The sequence below is a fragment of the Psittacula echo genome (genome assembly GCF_963264785.1).
Source record: "Psittacula echo genome assembly, chromosome: Z".
Taxonomy (NCBI): Eukaryota; Metazoa; Chordata; class Aves; order Psittaciformes; family Psittacidae; genus Psittacula; species Psittacula echo.
Window position 1 is genome coordinate 25,633,209 of NC_137742.1, and position 14,803 is coordinate 25,648,011.

Consider the following 14,803-nt stretch of genomic DNA (forward strand, 5'->3'; position numbering starts at 1 on the left):
GTTCAAGCAGTACGGCAGCAGGAGCCCCCAAGTAAAACGATGGCGCCTCAAGGCAGGCGGCGTCTCCTCACAGGTAAAAGGCTTGGAGCAGCCGATGCCCCTACCCCCAGCGACGCCTCCAGTGGCCTCGCCCTCGGGCCTCGGCAGCCGGGGGCGGCGATCGGGAGGATCCGAGCACCGTGACACGGGAATCCCCCGCCGCCTCCCGGCCACAGGGCCACGGCCCATCCGGCGACTTGTCCTTCCCCGGGGCTCGGCCGGGGGCGCTCCGGCGTCGCCATGCGAGGGCAGCAGAGCCGCTCCTGCCGTTCTGGCGCGGACGGCGGACAAGATGGCGGCTCCCATGGAGCTGAGCTGCTGGGGAGGCGGCTGGGGGCTGCCGTCCGTGCACCCGGAGTCTCTGACCGTCATGGTAACTGCTGTCGGCCGGCACCCGCCCCGGGAGGGAAGGACGGAGGGGGGGGAAGGAGAGACGGCGCCCCCGGACTCGCCTGCCGCCGGCACGACTGTCCGCGGCACTCTTCCTCCCGGGAGAGCCGGCACCGCAGCCGCGGGGCGCGCCCGCGCTCGTCGCCCTAGGCCGAGCCTTGTGCTGGGCGAGGGGCCGCCGCTGCCGCCGTGTTCGGCCGGGGGTGGGTGGGAGGTGAGGGCGAATGGGCCCACGGTGGGGCCTTGCGGAGCGGCGCGACTGCCGCGTCCCGGGCTGTTGCTCTTTCCGAGGGCATCGTGCCTTGCGGGGTGCTGCCTCGCCGCGGCCTACGTTGACTAGAAGTGCATTAGGGCACTGACGGCCGACTAAAACCGAATACGCCTACCGGTGCGTGTCCTTTGAGTCGGTCCTCAGTGCCCACAGCTGTTTAAAACAACTCCTGAAGTGCTGTCTTACACTTCTCTTACACACCGGACTTACTTCCCCTCAATCTTTATTGCAGGCTTATGCCAAATTTTCTGGTGCTCCCCTGACAGTGAATACTATAAATAACTCATGGAGAGCTCGCAAAGGTACCATCCTTGAGTTCTTTATTCTTTAATCATAGCCAGGTGATAAACGTGGGCTCCACTTTCTGCGTTTTTCCGGCATTTGCTTTGGTTTTGTGTTCAAGGGTGTAACCTGGCCCAGTGAAGGCTGCCTGCTTTCACCACACATTAATAAATGACTGCAGGATCAAATGTGATGAATCTGTGGGAATAAAATAAAGGAAGACAAATAAAGTGCCTCAAAGGACAGTTTATTAAAATGGGTATGGGTGAAGCAGCAGGCAGTCAGCAAAGCAGTGGTGCCAAGGATGTACCTGTGCCTGTCAGCAGTCTAAATTGTTGGTATAATGAAAACAAATTCTTAAGCTTTTTGCACCCTGTCTATTTATGATGGTAGTAACTAGACTTGTGTATGGAAATAATGTTATGTAATTAAAGAATTATACGTAATTTAATGGGCTGGTACAGCTGGAAGTGGAATGTGAGCCTCAAAGAGTATAAACTTACACCAGCTGGGATGTGTAGTACTGTGCTGAGTTAGAGAGGTTGACTCAGAAAAGGTGACTAACAACCTAGTTGCTGGGGAAGTTGAAGATCAGGTATCAGAGAGGACTTCTTTGTGTCAGATACTTCTATCCATTGCTTATCTGTATTCCAGAGAGGTAAAATCACTGCAGGGTTAAAGTACTCTGTCAATTACACTTACCACAATATCAGTTTAGACATTACTATATCCATGTAGAATTAGTACCTTCGGCTCTTGCTTTTAGGCTTATTATTTTCTGTTAGAAGAAAATACCAAGAATTAGCTGGGTGTACTTGCCAAATACTTCATAGCCAAAATACATAACATCCATTAAGAAAAAGGTCCATATAGTTAAGTGTTGCTGACTATTGTTACTTTAATAGTGTTTAGCAGCACAGTCATGATAGGCTCATTGTGGCAGTTATGTTGTGAATTTGCTATAAGATAGACCTGTTACAGAAATTTTACAGTCTGCAGTCTTTGATCCTGCAATCTGATGAGTAACATCTGGCCAGTAGGCTTCTGGCAGAAGGGAAGTACTTGGTTCATGATTATGCAATGGTAGCATGGGCAGTGGTTCTAGCAAGGCTAGAGTGCTGTGTGCAGTTCTGGTGTCCTCAGCATAAGAAGGACATAGAGCTGCTGGAGCAAGTCCAGAGGAGGTCCACAAGGACGATCAGGAGGCTGGAGCACCTCCCTTATGAAGACAGGCTGAGAAAGTTGGGGCTGTTCAGCCTGGAAAAGAGAGGCTGTGTTGAGACCTCATAGCAGCCTTCCGGTATTTGAAGAGGGCCTGCAAAGATGCGGGAAAGGGACTCTTCATCAGGGACTGTAGCGATAGGACAAGAGGTAATGGGTTAAAACTTAAACAGGAGAAGTTCAGGTTAGATATAAGGAAGAAGTTCTTTACTGTGAGGATGGTGAGGGGCTGAAACAGGCTGCCCAAAGAAGTGGTAAATGCTCCATCCCTGGCAGTGTTCATTGCTGGCTTGGATGGGGTTTTTGGTGACATGGTCTAGTGTGAATTATCACTGCCCATTGCAGGGGCATTGGAACTAGATGGTCTTAAGGTCCTTTCCAACCAGACCATTCTATGATTCTGTGGTTCAGAGGGGAATGGCAGGGAAAAATAGGCATAGAAGGAAGGAGAGGTCAAGAGGTAAATGAGTTGAGAGAGCAGTTGGACTGTGTTAGAATTTGTGTCTTAAAATTAATATCTGAAATCCAGACAAGGAATCTGGTTCTCAAAGTATCAGTGATTTACCAGAAAACATTGTCTTCAGTTTGATTTAACACAGTCTCTTTCTTATGTGTTACTGTTAATGAAGGCCATAATACCCTAGATGTATTTGTGACCTTGGCGGAACTCCCATGTTAGTAAAAGCTTAGTTTGTGTGTATATGTTAGTAACATCCAAACATGAGGAAAAGTAGATGAAGTGACTTGATTGCTTTCTAATTAAGTTAGAACTAATCCACATAAATTGTTGGCTATATTATTTATGCCTTCTAGGGGATGTGCCAGTCCTCATATCAGAAGACATTGTCATTTCTCAGCCAGCAAAAATACTAAACTTCTTAAGAAAGCAGGTAGGTCACTCCCAAAAGGTTTGTTTTCTCTGCCTCATAGTGGCTCTTCTTGTCCCTCGTGTACAATGATACAGGCTTCTGAAAACTTAGAACTCAGTTCAGACCCAGATTGCTAATACATGCATGAGAATTGCAAAATGGTGGATAACAGTTGTTTGAAAGTTTGATGGTTAGTTATGTGAAAGATACATAAATAGGCAAGAGAAGAATATTCATTGAGAAGGACAACAAATTTGCCTTAATTGAACAGTTTCTCACTGAGCACCCTGCTCCTAATTATAACACTTGTACCACCATTATGACTTTGCAGACTTAGGATATCACAGTTTAGGAAGTGTGGTTTTAACTGCTTAAATGGATAATCATCTGTGAGTGCTCTTTTTTTAAAGGATAATACAGTGTCAGTTTTAATCTACATAGTTTTTCTATAGCCTGTAGTGTAAAAACGTCTGCAAGCATTTCTGGATGCACATCATGTTCTTGCGTAGTCAACTCCTGCTTGCCTTTTGCAGATTTCTTCATGTTTTATTCACAAAGAATAAAGCTATATGATTTCTTCTTTGACAAAGTATAAAGATGTCTAGTAAAGCATTGCATCATCCTTTTATTTCTAAGGTTGTTTTCCAGCTCACTGTTCTGCTTTTACATTAGAAACTCAGTTCCTGCCTAGTCAAGATTTAAAGTGAAACTTTAAAAAATACTAAATTTAAAGTGAAACTTTAAATCTTTGGGGGCAGAAAAGCAGAATCTGAAAACTGCGTGTTTTGAGGTGGGATTTTAGACAGTTATTTTAAAATTCAGAAGTTTCATAGTAATTTGAATACCAAAGATTTATTAATGTTAGGAAAAAACCCTCCTTGGCTTAAAATATATTAATAATATGCTTGCATTTCAAATATGTAAGGGTCAGCACTGACCCTTTGTTTCTAAATTGACTAAGTTCATGTCCCCCTTAAAAACCTTATCAACTCTTCAAATAATACTTTAAGAGGATCCAGTGTCAGAATTAAAAGCTCAGTCAGCTGTAACTGCATTAATTTAGGTGTGCATTTGGTCCCTTATATTGTTAGCATCCAATTTCTCAACTTTTAGAATGGTCATCAAAAGCAAAAGATGAGAGTATGTGCCTTCTTTATGCTTGCACCAGCTTAAGTGCCAGATTCTTCTTCAAAAATAAAGATGAGCTCTTTCCAGAGTTTTGTTACATCCCTAAGTACTGAAAAATTCCCGCTGTGTCACTGGACAGTTGCTTGGAAAGCAGTGGGAAGGAGACACAAGAGTTGTTTTGGGAATAGGAGGGCCCAAAAATCTAAGAATGAGGATGCAGAAAAAGGAGATGCAAGGAGGTTTGACATAGCTGGCCTGAAGAAGAAAGGCAATTCTAGTGAGTGCATGATTTCTGTCCTGAAAAATGTTGTTTTGTTTGCTGACTTGATAGGTGTTAAGTTTGAAACAACTTTGGGTTGCGCTAATCATCTTTTTAGAAAGTTCCCAGTAACACTGTTTGTAGTATGTAATTTTTTTTTCTTAATTTGTAGAAATACAATGCTGATTATGAATTGTCTGCAAAACAAGGGGCTGATACATTGGCATATATTGCACTACTTGAAGAGAAGCTGCTTCCTTCTCTGGTAAGTATTGAGAAATACTTTAATGGTCAGAATTTTTGGAAATGAACGGTACAAGAAGTGTCCAATATGGGGGACATTAAAGTCTCTCAGCCATAGTCCTGGCTAGAATTAGTGCAATTTTGGAAATACTGCCTAGCAAATTTTGTAAAGGAAAGAAGAGTGTATTTCATGGAATCATAGAATTGCTTGTGTTGGAAAGATGATCTTTAAGGTCCTTGCCATAGGCAGGGACTCCTTGCAGTAGATAGGGTTGCTCAAGACTATTCAACACTGCTCCTCAGGCAGCTTGTTCCAATGCCTAACACCCTCTTTGTGGTTTAAGCGCAGCTGGTAACCCAGAACCACACAGCTGCTCGCTCAGTCCCCCTGTTCCTTTCTCTCTGCTCCTGGAGGGATGGGGAGAAGAAGCGAAAGAATGTAACTCCCACAGGTTAAGATAAGAACAGTCCAGTAACTAAGGTATAAAACAAAACTACTACTGTGACCACCAATAATGATAAGGGAAACAACAAGGGGAGAGAATATAAAACTAGAAGGAGAAAAGGAAAAGTGCCACATGACATCCTTGTTTCTAAATTGGAGAGACATCAATTTGATGGGTGGACCTCTTGGTGGATAAAGAACTGGCTGGATGGCCACATGCAGAGAGTTGTGTTCGATGGCTCAGTGTCCAGCTGGAGACCAGTGGTGTCCTTCAGGGATAGGTGTTGGGACTGGTCTTGTTCAACATCTTTGTTGGTGACGTGGACAGTGGGATTGAGTGTGCCCTCAGCAAGTTTGCCGATGATGACACCAAGCTGTGTGGTTTGGTTGATAACGCCGGAGGGAAGGGATGCCATCCAGAGGGACCTTGACATGCTTATGAGGTGGGCTGATGCCAACCTTATGAAGTTTAACCATGCCAAGTGCAAGGTCCTACACCTGGGTTGGAGCAATCCCAGGCACAGCTACAGGTTGGGCAGAGAAGAGATTCAGAGCAGCCCTGCAGAGAAGGACTTGGGGGTGTTGGTTGATGAGAAAATGAACATGAGCCGGTGGCAGTATGCGCTCGCAGCCCAGAAAGCCAACTGTATCCTGGGCTGCATCAAAAGGAGCATGACCAGCAGGTTGAAGGAGGTGATCCTGCCCCTCTACTCTGCTTTCGTGAGACCTCACTTGGAGTATTGTGTGCAGTTCTGGTGTCCTCAACATAAAAAGGACATGGAACTGTTGGAACAAGTCCAGAGGAGGGCCACAAGGATGATCAGGGGACTGGAGCACCTCCTGTATGAAAATAGGCTGAGAAAGTTGGGGCTGTTTAGCCTGGAGAAGAGAAGGCTTCATGGAGACCTCATAGCAGCCTTCCAGAATCTGAAGGGGCCCTGCGGGGATGCTGGGGAGGGACTCTTCATTAGGGACTGTAGTGACAGGACAAGGGGTAACGGGTTCAAACTTAAACAAGGGAAGTTTAGATTGGATATAAGGAGGAAGTTCTTTACTGTAAGTGTGGTGAGGCACTGGAATGGGTTTCCCAGGGAAGTTGTGAATGCTCCATCCCTGGTGATGTTAAAGGCCAGGTTGGACAGAGCCTTGGGTGGCATGGTTTAGTGTGAGGTGTCCCTGCCCATGGCAGGGGAGTTGGAACTACATGATCTTAAGGTTCTTTCCAACCCTAACTATTCTATGATTCTAAGAAAACAATAAACATATGTGACGCGTAAGTTACTCACCACTCGCTAACCGATACCCAGCCTGACGTGAGCAGTGATCTGGGCCTTCCAGATATTTCCCCTAGTTTATATACTGGGCATGACGTGCTGTGGTATGGAATACCACAAACTCCTTTGGCTAGTTTGGGTCAGGTGCCCTATCTCTGCTCCCTTCTGGCTTCTCGTGTCCCTCCTCACTGGTAGAGCATGAGACTGAAAAGTCCATGATTGGAGAAAGCATTACTTAGCAACAACTGAAACATTGGTGTGTTACCAGCATTGTTACCAGACTAAAGTCGAAAACACAGCACTGCAGCAGCTACTGAGAAGGAGAAAAATAAGTTATTTTTCTGTTACTGCCAAACGCAGGACACCCTTGCAGTAACGAACTTCTTCCTTACATCTAACCTGAATCTCCCATTTAAGTTTGAATCCATTACCCCTTACTCTATCTCTACAGTCCCTGACGAAGAGTCCCTCTTTGACATCCTTGTAGGCCCCCTTCAGATACTGGAAGGCTCCTGTGAGATCTCCACCCAGCCTTCTCTTCTCCAGGCTGAGCAAGCCCAGCTCTCAGGCTGTTTGCATAGCAGAGGCGCTCCAGCCGTAGAATCATCTTCATGGCCTCCTCTGGACTTGCTCAAGCAGGTTCCTGTCCCTTTTGTATTGGGGGCCCCAGAGCTGAATGCAGTACTTATTTGTGGGGTATGAAGTAATAATAATGAATGTATGAAACACATTTTAAAAGTCATCTATGATTTGCTTTTATTTTATGTGCTTTTTAGGAAACAGTGTCCTGAAAGCAGCTTATTGTTGCTGTTTCTTTTTCACTAGAGTATTCTGAAAAAGGTGTGTTATGTCTGATGTGGGGTGCACAACTGTTTAAACCTGTTGGACAGTTCAGGCAGAACTTTTGAGAAATCAAAATAATTTCATTTTTAATTTCTAAATAACACATGTCTGCATGCCCTCACCAATTTAGTGTAAGTATATTACAGCTATAAAAATCCTCAGACATCAGATCTCTTGAATGACTTTGGCTTCAGTTGCCACCATTTATAATAATTTAAGATTTGTATAAAATTAAAAAGAATATTATAGAAACTTCAACCTGATACAGTATGCCTGCAACATTTTTTGTAATATATTTTCTATAGGTAGTGTGTGTGCGTGTGAGTGTGGATATGTACACATACATAAACATGAGTGTGTATGTAATTTTATGCATATGTGTATAGGTCTGTAATATCTTTGTTGTTTTTCTTTAGGTGGAAGGTAGCTGTTGTCTTAATTATATACTCCTACACTTAAAGAATGAGTATAGTCCTTTATGTGGCCTGATTGCTTTAAATTACAGTAATTCCTGGTGCTGCTGCTTTTGTGACAGAGGCCTTGCACATCAAACTTTTGAGAAGTACCTACTTTTCTTACTCAAATTCCAGCCACATTTTTCTTTGTGTTGATACAGCTGCACACTTTCTGGGTTGATGCTGAAAATTACTGCAGTGTGACAAAACCATGGTTTGCCTCAAGGATTACCTTCCCACTGAGTTTGTATCTGCCTGGAAAGATGTCCAGGGAAGCACTGAACAGGATTTTGCTGACCAGGGGAGGGCCTCCACTCTACACTCTCACTGAAGTGGAAGCACAAGTATGTGTTGTCTAATAAAGAATTTGTAAGTTGATGCTGTCAAAAACGAGAACGGAAACAGTCTAGCACACTGTCAAATGATGAATGATGCTATGCATAGTAGCCTTGCTAAACCTAGGGCTCTTAGACAGTTTTGTGTCTTATCAGATATACAGGGATGCCAAGGAGTGCCTAAATCTCCTGTCGAAGAGATTGGGAACATCTCAGTTTTTCTTTGGAGATACGTGAGTGTGATTTTTTTGTTTTGTTTTGTTCTGTTGTTTGTATTTTGGTTTTGAAGGTTTTGTTTCTTTTTAATGACTAATAAGGAAGGTACCACATGACTGTGAACACAAATTTCTTTTTTTGTTTTGTTTTGGTTTTTTATCTGTCAGAACGTAAAAAGTGCTGCACAGTAGTTTCACATCTGACATTCATCTTTACAGATAAATCTGAATAAACAGGTCACTAAGAAGACATTTGGAGTAAGGCAATGTGGTGTCTCTCTTATCCTGAATTTTTCCAGAGAGGCAGACTACAGCTGCTAAGAAAATGTGGGGAGTTTGATGAGTTAATGTTGCACTAACGAGTGATTTTCTAGCCTCTGAATATTGCCTCCTGTGCTTGTATGTAGAAAAGCTGCCTTAAGCCTGGGGTGTTATCAGCACCTTCATGGGCAGAGGGTGTATGTCTGGGAGCACTCCTCTTTCTGTGGTATGTCCACAGAGCAGGAAACATATATTGCTAGTGGCATAGTGCCAGCAGTTCCTAAAAAAGATGATCTGTTCCTTTAGCCAGTGAAGTTGGACCACTTTGTGAAAGAGGATCCTGGTCCCCTGGCATACAGTTTGGCTTTTATACTGCAGAAATATGGTTTAGAGTGGCTTATCAGCATGCACCATGACTGGATTTTAATGCTGAAGTTAACTGTTCCAGCTTGCCAGTATGTCTCCAGTTCAGAGGTGCTGAAATCAGTAGATCATCTGTACATTTACCAGATTGATTTGAAATCAAAGCATTTAACAGATTTATGTGAAAAGATGGAATGCTGGAAAAGCTGGCTCCGTTCTGTCCTAAGTTGTGTTTGACATAGACAAAAAGCGGTTATGTTGTAGCAGTCTTAATGTCTTCAGTCACTTTGGTTTTTTGTTTTGTTTTGTCACTCTTTTCAGGCCTACCACCTTGGATGCCTTTGTGTTTGGTTTCCTTGCACCAATTTATAAAGTGTGCTTCCCCAGAGTACGTCTACAAGAGCATTTGAAACAGCTTCCCAATCTGTGTCGATTCTGTGATGATATTTTAACTTGCTACTTCAGGTTAACTGCCTCAGGTAAGATTTGTTTATTTTCCCCTTGTTTGGATTAGGACTTCAGTATTCCATCTGTGAACCAAGGCAGAATTAGATTTTATGTAGCTGATGCTAGAGCTTCTGTGGGGAAATGAAGTAGCAAGGCTTCTAAAATTGTGCTCTGCAAGCATTTCCGAAAATGCACATGTATGCTGTGGCTTATGCTTAATACTTCGGTTTTCTCACATGGAATGGCTTTTACACTTAAATTCTTGTTTGCGTAAAATACTGTATGAACTTTCTCTCCAATGTGGGTTCATTTTTAAGGGTTTAAAAGCTTTTCTAAATACCTTTTCACTCTTCATCTTTCTGCCTTCACTCTCCAGGCCATACTCCAGCTGGACAGGATACAGCAGATGCTAATCTGCAGAAACTCACACAGCTTGTAAATAAGGAATCCAACTTGATTGAAAAGGTTACGTTTGCTTCAATCTCTAATATTCCTGCTTCTTTGTGGTTACTTGTTCACAGATACTTTTGTATGGCAAATGCAGCTGTGTGGTGGACATTTTATTTAACTGCTTCTTTTCTAAGTGAGTTACTTTATGTAGAGAGGCAGGAAGAATTATGTAATTTGAAAATAATAATGAAGCCTTGTACTTCAAAAGTATTTTCATTACAATCAAAAGCATTATCTTGCAAGTACGCATACGAACTAAAGAAGATGTCTTTCTGCAAGTACATTCCAGGAAAGAAATCAATGTATTGATCAAGACCTAGAAATGGTCCTTCAAGTTAAGACCAGTTGCCAGCTCTCCTTGCTCCCAGCTGAATGCTGTAGTCACTAATGTACAGTCACTCTTCCTTCTGCTTGTTCTACATCCAGCTTTTATTTCTTTGTATTCTTTGTCTCTAAGGCTGTGTCACTCAGCACCTATCAAAAGCTATACAACTCATGTGAAAAAGACTTGTGAAGAATTAGTGTTCTGATGCAGACAGAACACTTTAACTAGAAGGACAGAAGGCATTTCTTCCTGGAAAAGACCAGAGTAGGAAATAGATCATTAATTATGAACAGCTTCTGTAGCTTTAGGTATGGATTGTATCTCCTCTTTGAGGTATTGAAATGGCTGTGGAAGTTTTAAAGACTCCTGTCTTGAAGTGGGATGGACTAGACAGTCTCGGGAGATCTACCCTGTGTTGTCTTCTGCAATTCGCTTTATTCTGTAGTAACTAGAATCTCTTTGATACCACATTATGCACAGGGCATTAGATTGATTTCCTATGAAAATGTAGAATCTTTATATTTCAGAGATTAATTTTAACATGTCTTTGAAAAGGTCGTATCACAAGTACTTTATTAAATACTTTTTGAAATCAGTAACTGATCTAAATTCACCCAGCGCCTCCAGAACATTTCTAATTTGAAAAAGTTTTGTTCTTGCAAGGTGCTGAACATGCAGAATCATCCATTGATATTACCAGTTTGACTTTTGATCAGCTTTCTTTTTTTTCAGCTTTTTTTTTTTCCCAAATGCTGCTGCATTTGGGTATTGTACAAAATTGAAACATTGGTCTCTTAGAAGAAGGCAGCAGTGTTGCTTTCTTCAATAATGCTGACAAAATTATTTGAGCAGAAGCAACCTATTTGCCCTTTGGGGTTGATGCACCATATGCTAGTGGAATGAATAGTTGCTTTAACACAAGCATATCTTTGGGGGTGGAAAGGAACCAAGGCATCAGTTCTAGCTGGGCCTGGAATAACACGGGAAAAAAATATCCCAAACCAGCATTAATGATGGCAGTGCTGACGAATAGACAATTGTGTAATCTGTATTCTACTGTTTGCCAGATCCGGCTCTCATTATTTCCCTGCAGATGGACGACAACCTTCGTAAGAGTCCCCAGCATCCCCCTCGAAAGCTAAAGACGCTCAAGCTTGCTGCAGGTGGAGAAGAAGGCAGTCCATTGAATCGTTTGTCACCTTGACAACTTTTGTTGCTCATACACCTGCGTTTGCCTTCAACTCAGAATTCTGAGCGCCACAATAAATTTTTTCACATGAATGTTGTTTCACAAGGGAAGAATCTGCTTATGGGTACAACAGCTAGGAAGAAATAGAGCTTTACAATCTCCTGTCTACCTGCTCTTTTAAGGAATTGCGTAGTTCAGGCTGACCACACGCTAAGCTGAGGCTAAAGTAAACAAGAGGCTTATTCTTGCAGATGTTGAAGTGGTTTTGTACAGCATATTTTTGCCTTTAGCCTAGCAGAAAGGTTGACCAAAAGTTTAAATTCCGTTACAGAATGTTCACCATAAATTTATTTTGTGGCTTGATTTTACTGTAATCATGTTACTGTATGTGAATAGTTATACGCTTGTATCTGTTTGAAAATTACAAAGTCGAGTTTCAAAATCGTTGAAAAGACTGAAAGGGAAAAAAAAAAGTTGCGCTTTGTGGCAGCCAAGAAATGAAAAGTGATGGGTTGAAGTTAAATATTTTTATTGTACATTCATGAACACTTCTGTGTTTTAAGGTGGTTTATATTTTTGAAAACATTATCATGTTGTACTTTGAAGGGGGATTGTTGGAAAGTGTGTGCAATGTGGGAGTGCAGTGAGGTACACTACTAACATTTCATGGGTACTTGGTATTAGTCCTGAGTGAAGCAGGCTTAACCTGTGCACAAGGGAATGCCACGTGCTGCAGAACTGTTATGTGAGAATCAGAGAGCATCAGTAGTGAGCTGGAGAGATTTGATTGAGTCCTGTCAGGATAGGAGACTTGACTAGCAACTACACTGCAGTTCTGGATTGAAAGAGACTGATTAGGGCTTTATGAGAAAGTTGAGATAGGCTTTTAAGTTTGTCACAAATGCCTCATGTTAGTTTTGTCTTAATTTTTTATAAGCACTACAGTTCATTCAAAAACTAAAAAAAATCCAAATTTTTGTTGTTTGACAGTCTAGTTCAGAGTTCTTTTATCTCTGCAAACTTTAATACATTGCAGTGCTTATATCTTCTGTTCTAATTAAGGGACTTATGTCTCATTACATATTCTCTTAGCAGCAGCCTTGCAAGTTCTAGAGACCCAGGCAATTCCTTTACAAGGGAAATGCTGTCATTCTCTACTGGCAACGTGCTGGCAGATGCTTCATGAGTGGGTGAAGTATCTGCCAGATAAGAATTAATCAAGGAGATCAGCCAAAATGGCAGTTCTGGGGATACAGCATTCCCGTATCTGTATGTATGGGATGACTGTTTTTTTTTCCTTTTTTCAGGTCAAATCAAAATAGTCTTTAAGCTTCCCTTCAGCTAGTAGTCATGTTTGAGATATATAGATAAATTATTTCCTATTTATAAAGACAAGACTGTATATCGTGTACATACTGTACTTTCAGACTTGATATGTAAGGAATGTAAGATCTTTAACATTTCTTAATTATAATTGAAATGTTGGGTTTCTAAAGAGCACTTTAAAACAGTGTTTCAGCTCCATGCTCTTACTAGAATATTTATTTCAGTGGTTTGAAATTAATCTAGCTCATACTCATGACAGTTGTACAAACCGACAGTCCACTTCATCTAAAAGTAAGTCAGACTTTTAGAATTTTTACTGCCTGTATCTTGACAAGGTTTAAATGAGATCAAGTCACATGGCTTTTAAAAATCTCTTAATTTCTAGACACGGCTATGGAGAACATGCCTTAGTTTGTTGCTTTTATGAAGATGTACACTCAGTCTCTAAAATCTCTTTGTAAAAATGTCATTGTTCCAGAATTAAAACTTTAGATTTTTTGTGGAGTTCTGGTAGTGTTTTTGTATGGAAATAGTGTCAGGTTTTTTGAACACTTTTCTTTCTCCTTATGAAAAGGTTTATTAAATTTTAATCACAGCTTTTCAGGAGAAATCTTTCCTTTCAACAGCTGCTTGGGGGGAGGAGGCTGGGGGGAAGCACATGTTTTGTAACCTTTCTGTTGTCTTGTTGCTACCAGGGCAGCTGGTGGGCCTTCTCTTCCCTGCACTGCTCCTGGAAGGTGATGATGGGAGGGAAGAGGTTATTACCTCTAGAGCAACTCCAGCCTGCCCTGCTTTCCCAATGCAGGTGACTGCCAACTGTAAGCTGGCTCAAGCACTCCAGAGGTTGCACATTTAACACTCCTATGCCCAGGAAAACTTTCACTGGAAGTGCATGTAGGTATTTTCAGGGCTAATCTGTATCTTTCTGTCAGCTGGCTGTAGGAACTTGTCTATTCCAGAAGAAATACGATGAAAAATGTTATGAATGAATTGCTACAAATATGGTATATTTAGCATTTCCAAGCCAGCTTTAAACTATCTTTTCCCCCTCTAAAAAACATTGTTGCATTAGGCTTTTATAAACACTTAAACATTGTTGAAATCATGTCACTTTTGCTAATGTAGCTTAAACTCTGTCAAGAAAAACACCCAGTTGTATTTGGTCCCTGGTTAAAATGGTTTCCAGACTCACTTGAGTAGCTTTCTTCTCTCGCTTGGTATTATTCTTGGCATTGCAGTAGGAACCATTCACAGTGCTGGATATTTTTCACACAGAAAGGTGGACCAGCTTTTTACATTATCCTGACAAACTGCTGTGGCTCAAATCTGGCTGGGTGCACTGCTGGCAGCTAGTTGCCCAATCCCTAACATGCTTAAAGACTGTGTTGACTAACAAGACACTGCATTAAAAGAATGTACTGTTTCACAGCACAAATGCTCAGTTTCACAAACTATTTTAGTCTGTTGTTTGTGGTTAGCATGATTCAGCTAAATGGCTCATAATTCTGCCTGGTGCTAACCAGTGCCAGTAAGGTGATGGATTTTGCTAGAGCACTGATGCAGGATCAGGCTGTTCAGCATGACACATGCTATTAAAGAGCCGCACAGAGGGTTGAGCTGGTCAAATCCCAAAGCACACAGCCCAGAGCTTTCCACTTGTTCAGCCCAATCTGTGCCAGCAGAAAAGCCACTGTCTTCCACCCAGCTGGCCCAGGCATTTTAGCCACCACAGGTGCTCTAGACCATGTTGTTGGGACCTGCCAACAGGTGTTGTGCCTGCAACACCTGTGTTGTGTGCCTGCAGTAGGAAGCTGGGGAAATGGCTGAGCATAGGCAGGTTTCTGAGTGAGAGGCTGTTCTCCTAGCTCAGCCGCTTGTCACAGTATCACAGTATCACAGTATGTTAGAGATTGGAAGGGACCTCAAAAGATCATCTAGTCCAATCCCCCTGCCAGAGCAGGAACACCTAGATAAGGTTACACAGGAATGTGTCCAGGCAGGTTTTGAATGTCTCCAGAGAAGGAGACTCCACAACCTCCCTGGGCAGCCTGTTCCAGTGTTCCATCACCCTCACTGAGAAGAAGTTTCTTCTCAAGTTTAAGTGGAACCTCTTGTGTTCCAGTTTATACCCATTACCCCTTGTCCTATCATAGTTTGCCATTGAGAAGAGCCT

At 42.3% G+C, this 14,803-nt stretch overlaps 1 protein-coding gene across 3 annotated transcripts; it reads left to right on the plus strand.

Moving 5' to 3' along the window:
- The first annotated feature begins 326 nt into the window (after positions 1-326).
- On the plus strand, positions 327-13,068 carry MTX3 (metaxin 3). 3 transcript variants are annotated; one of them, XM_080637195.1, is made up of 9 exons: positions 327-412; positions 933-1,002; positions 3,017-3,093; positions 4,632-4,724; positions 7,881-8,063; positions 8,211-8,287; positions 9,215-9,372; positions 9,717-9,805; positions 11,209-13,068. In XM_080637195.1, exons 1-9 carry the CDS (start codon positions 332-334, stop codon positions 11,317-11,319), a joined length of 939 nt encoding a protein of 312 aa, XP_080493321.1. In that variant the 5' UTR covers positions 327-331; the 3' UTR covers positions 11,320-13,068. The 3 variants fall into 3 exon arrangements, with proteins under 3 accessions (XP_080493321.1, XP_080493322.1, XP_080493323.1); XM_080637196.1 differs by lacking the exon at positions 9,717-9,805; XM_080637197.1 differs by lacking the exon at positions 7,881-8,063.
- The last annotated feature ends 1,735 nt before the right edge of the window (positions 13,069-14,803 follow it).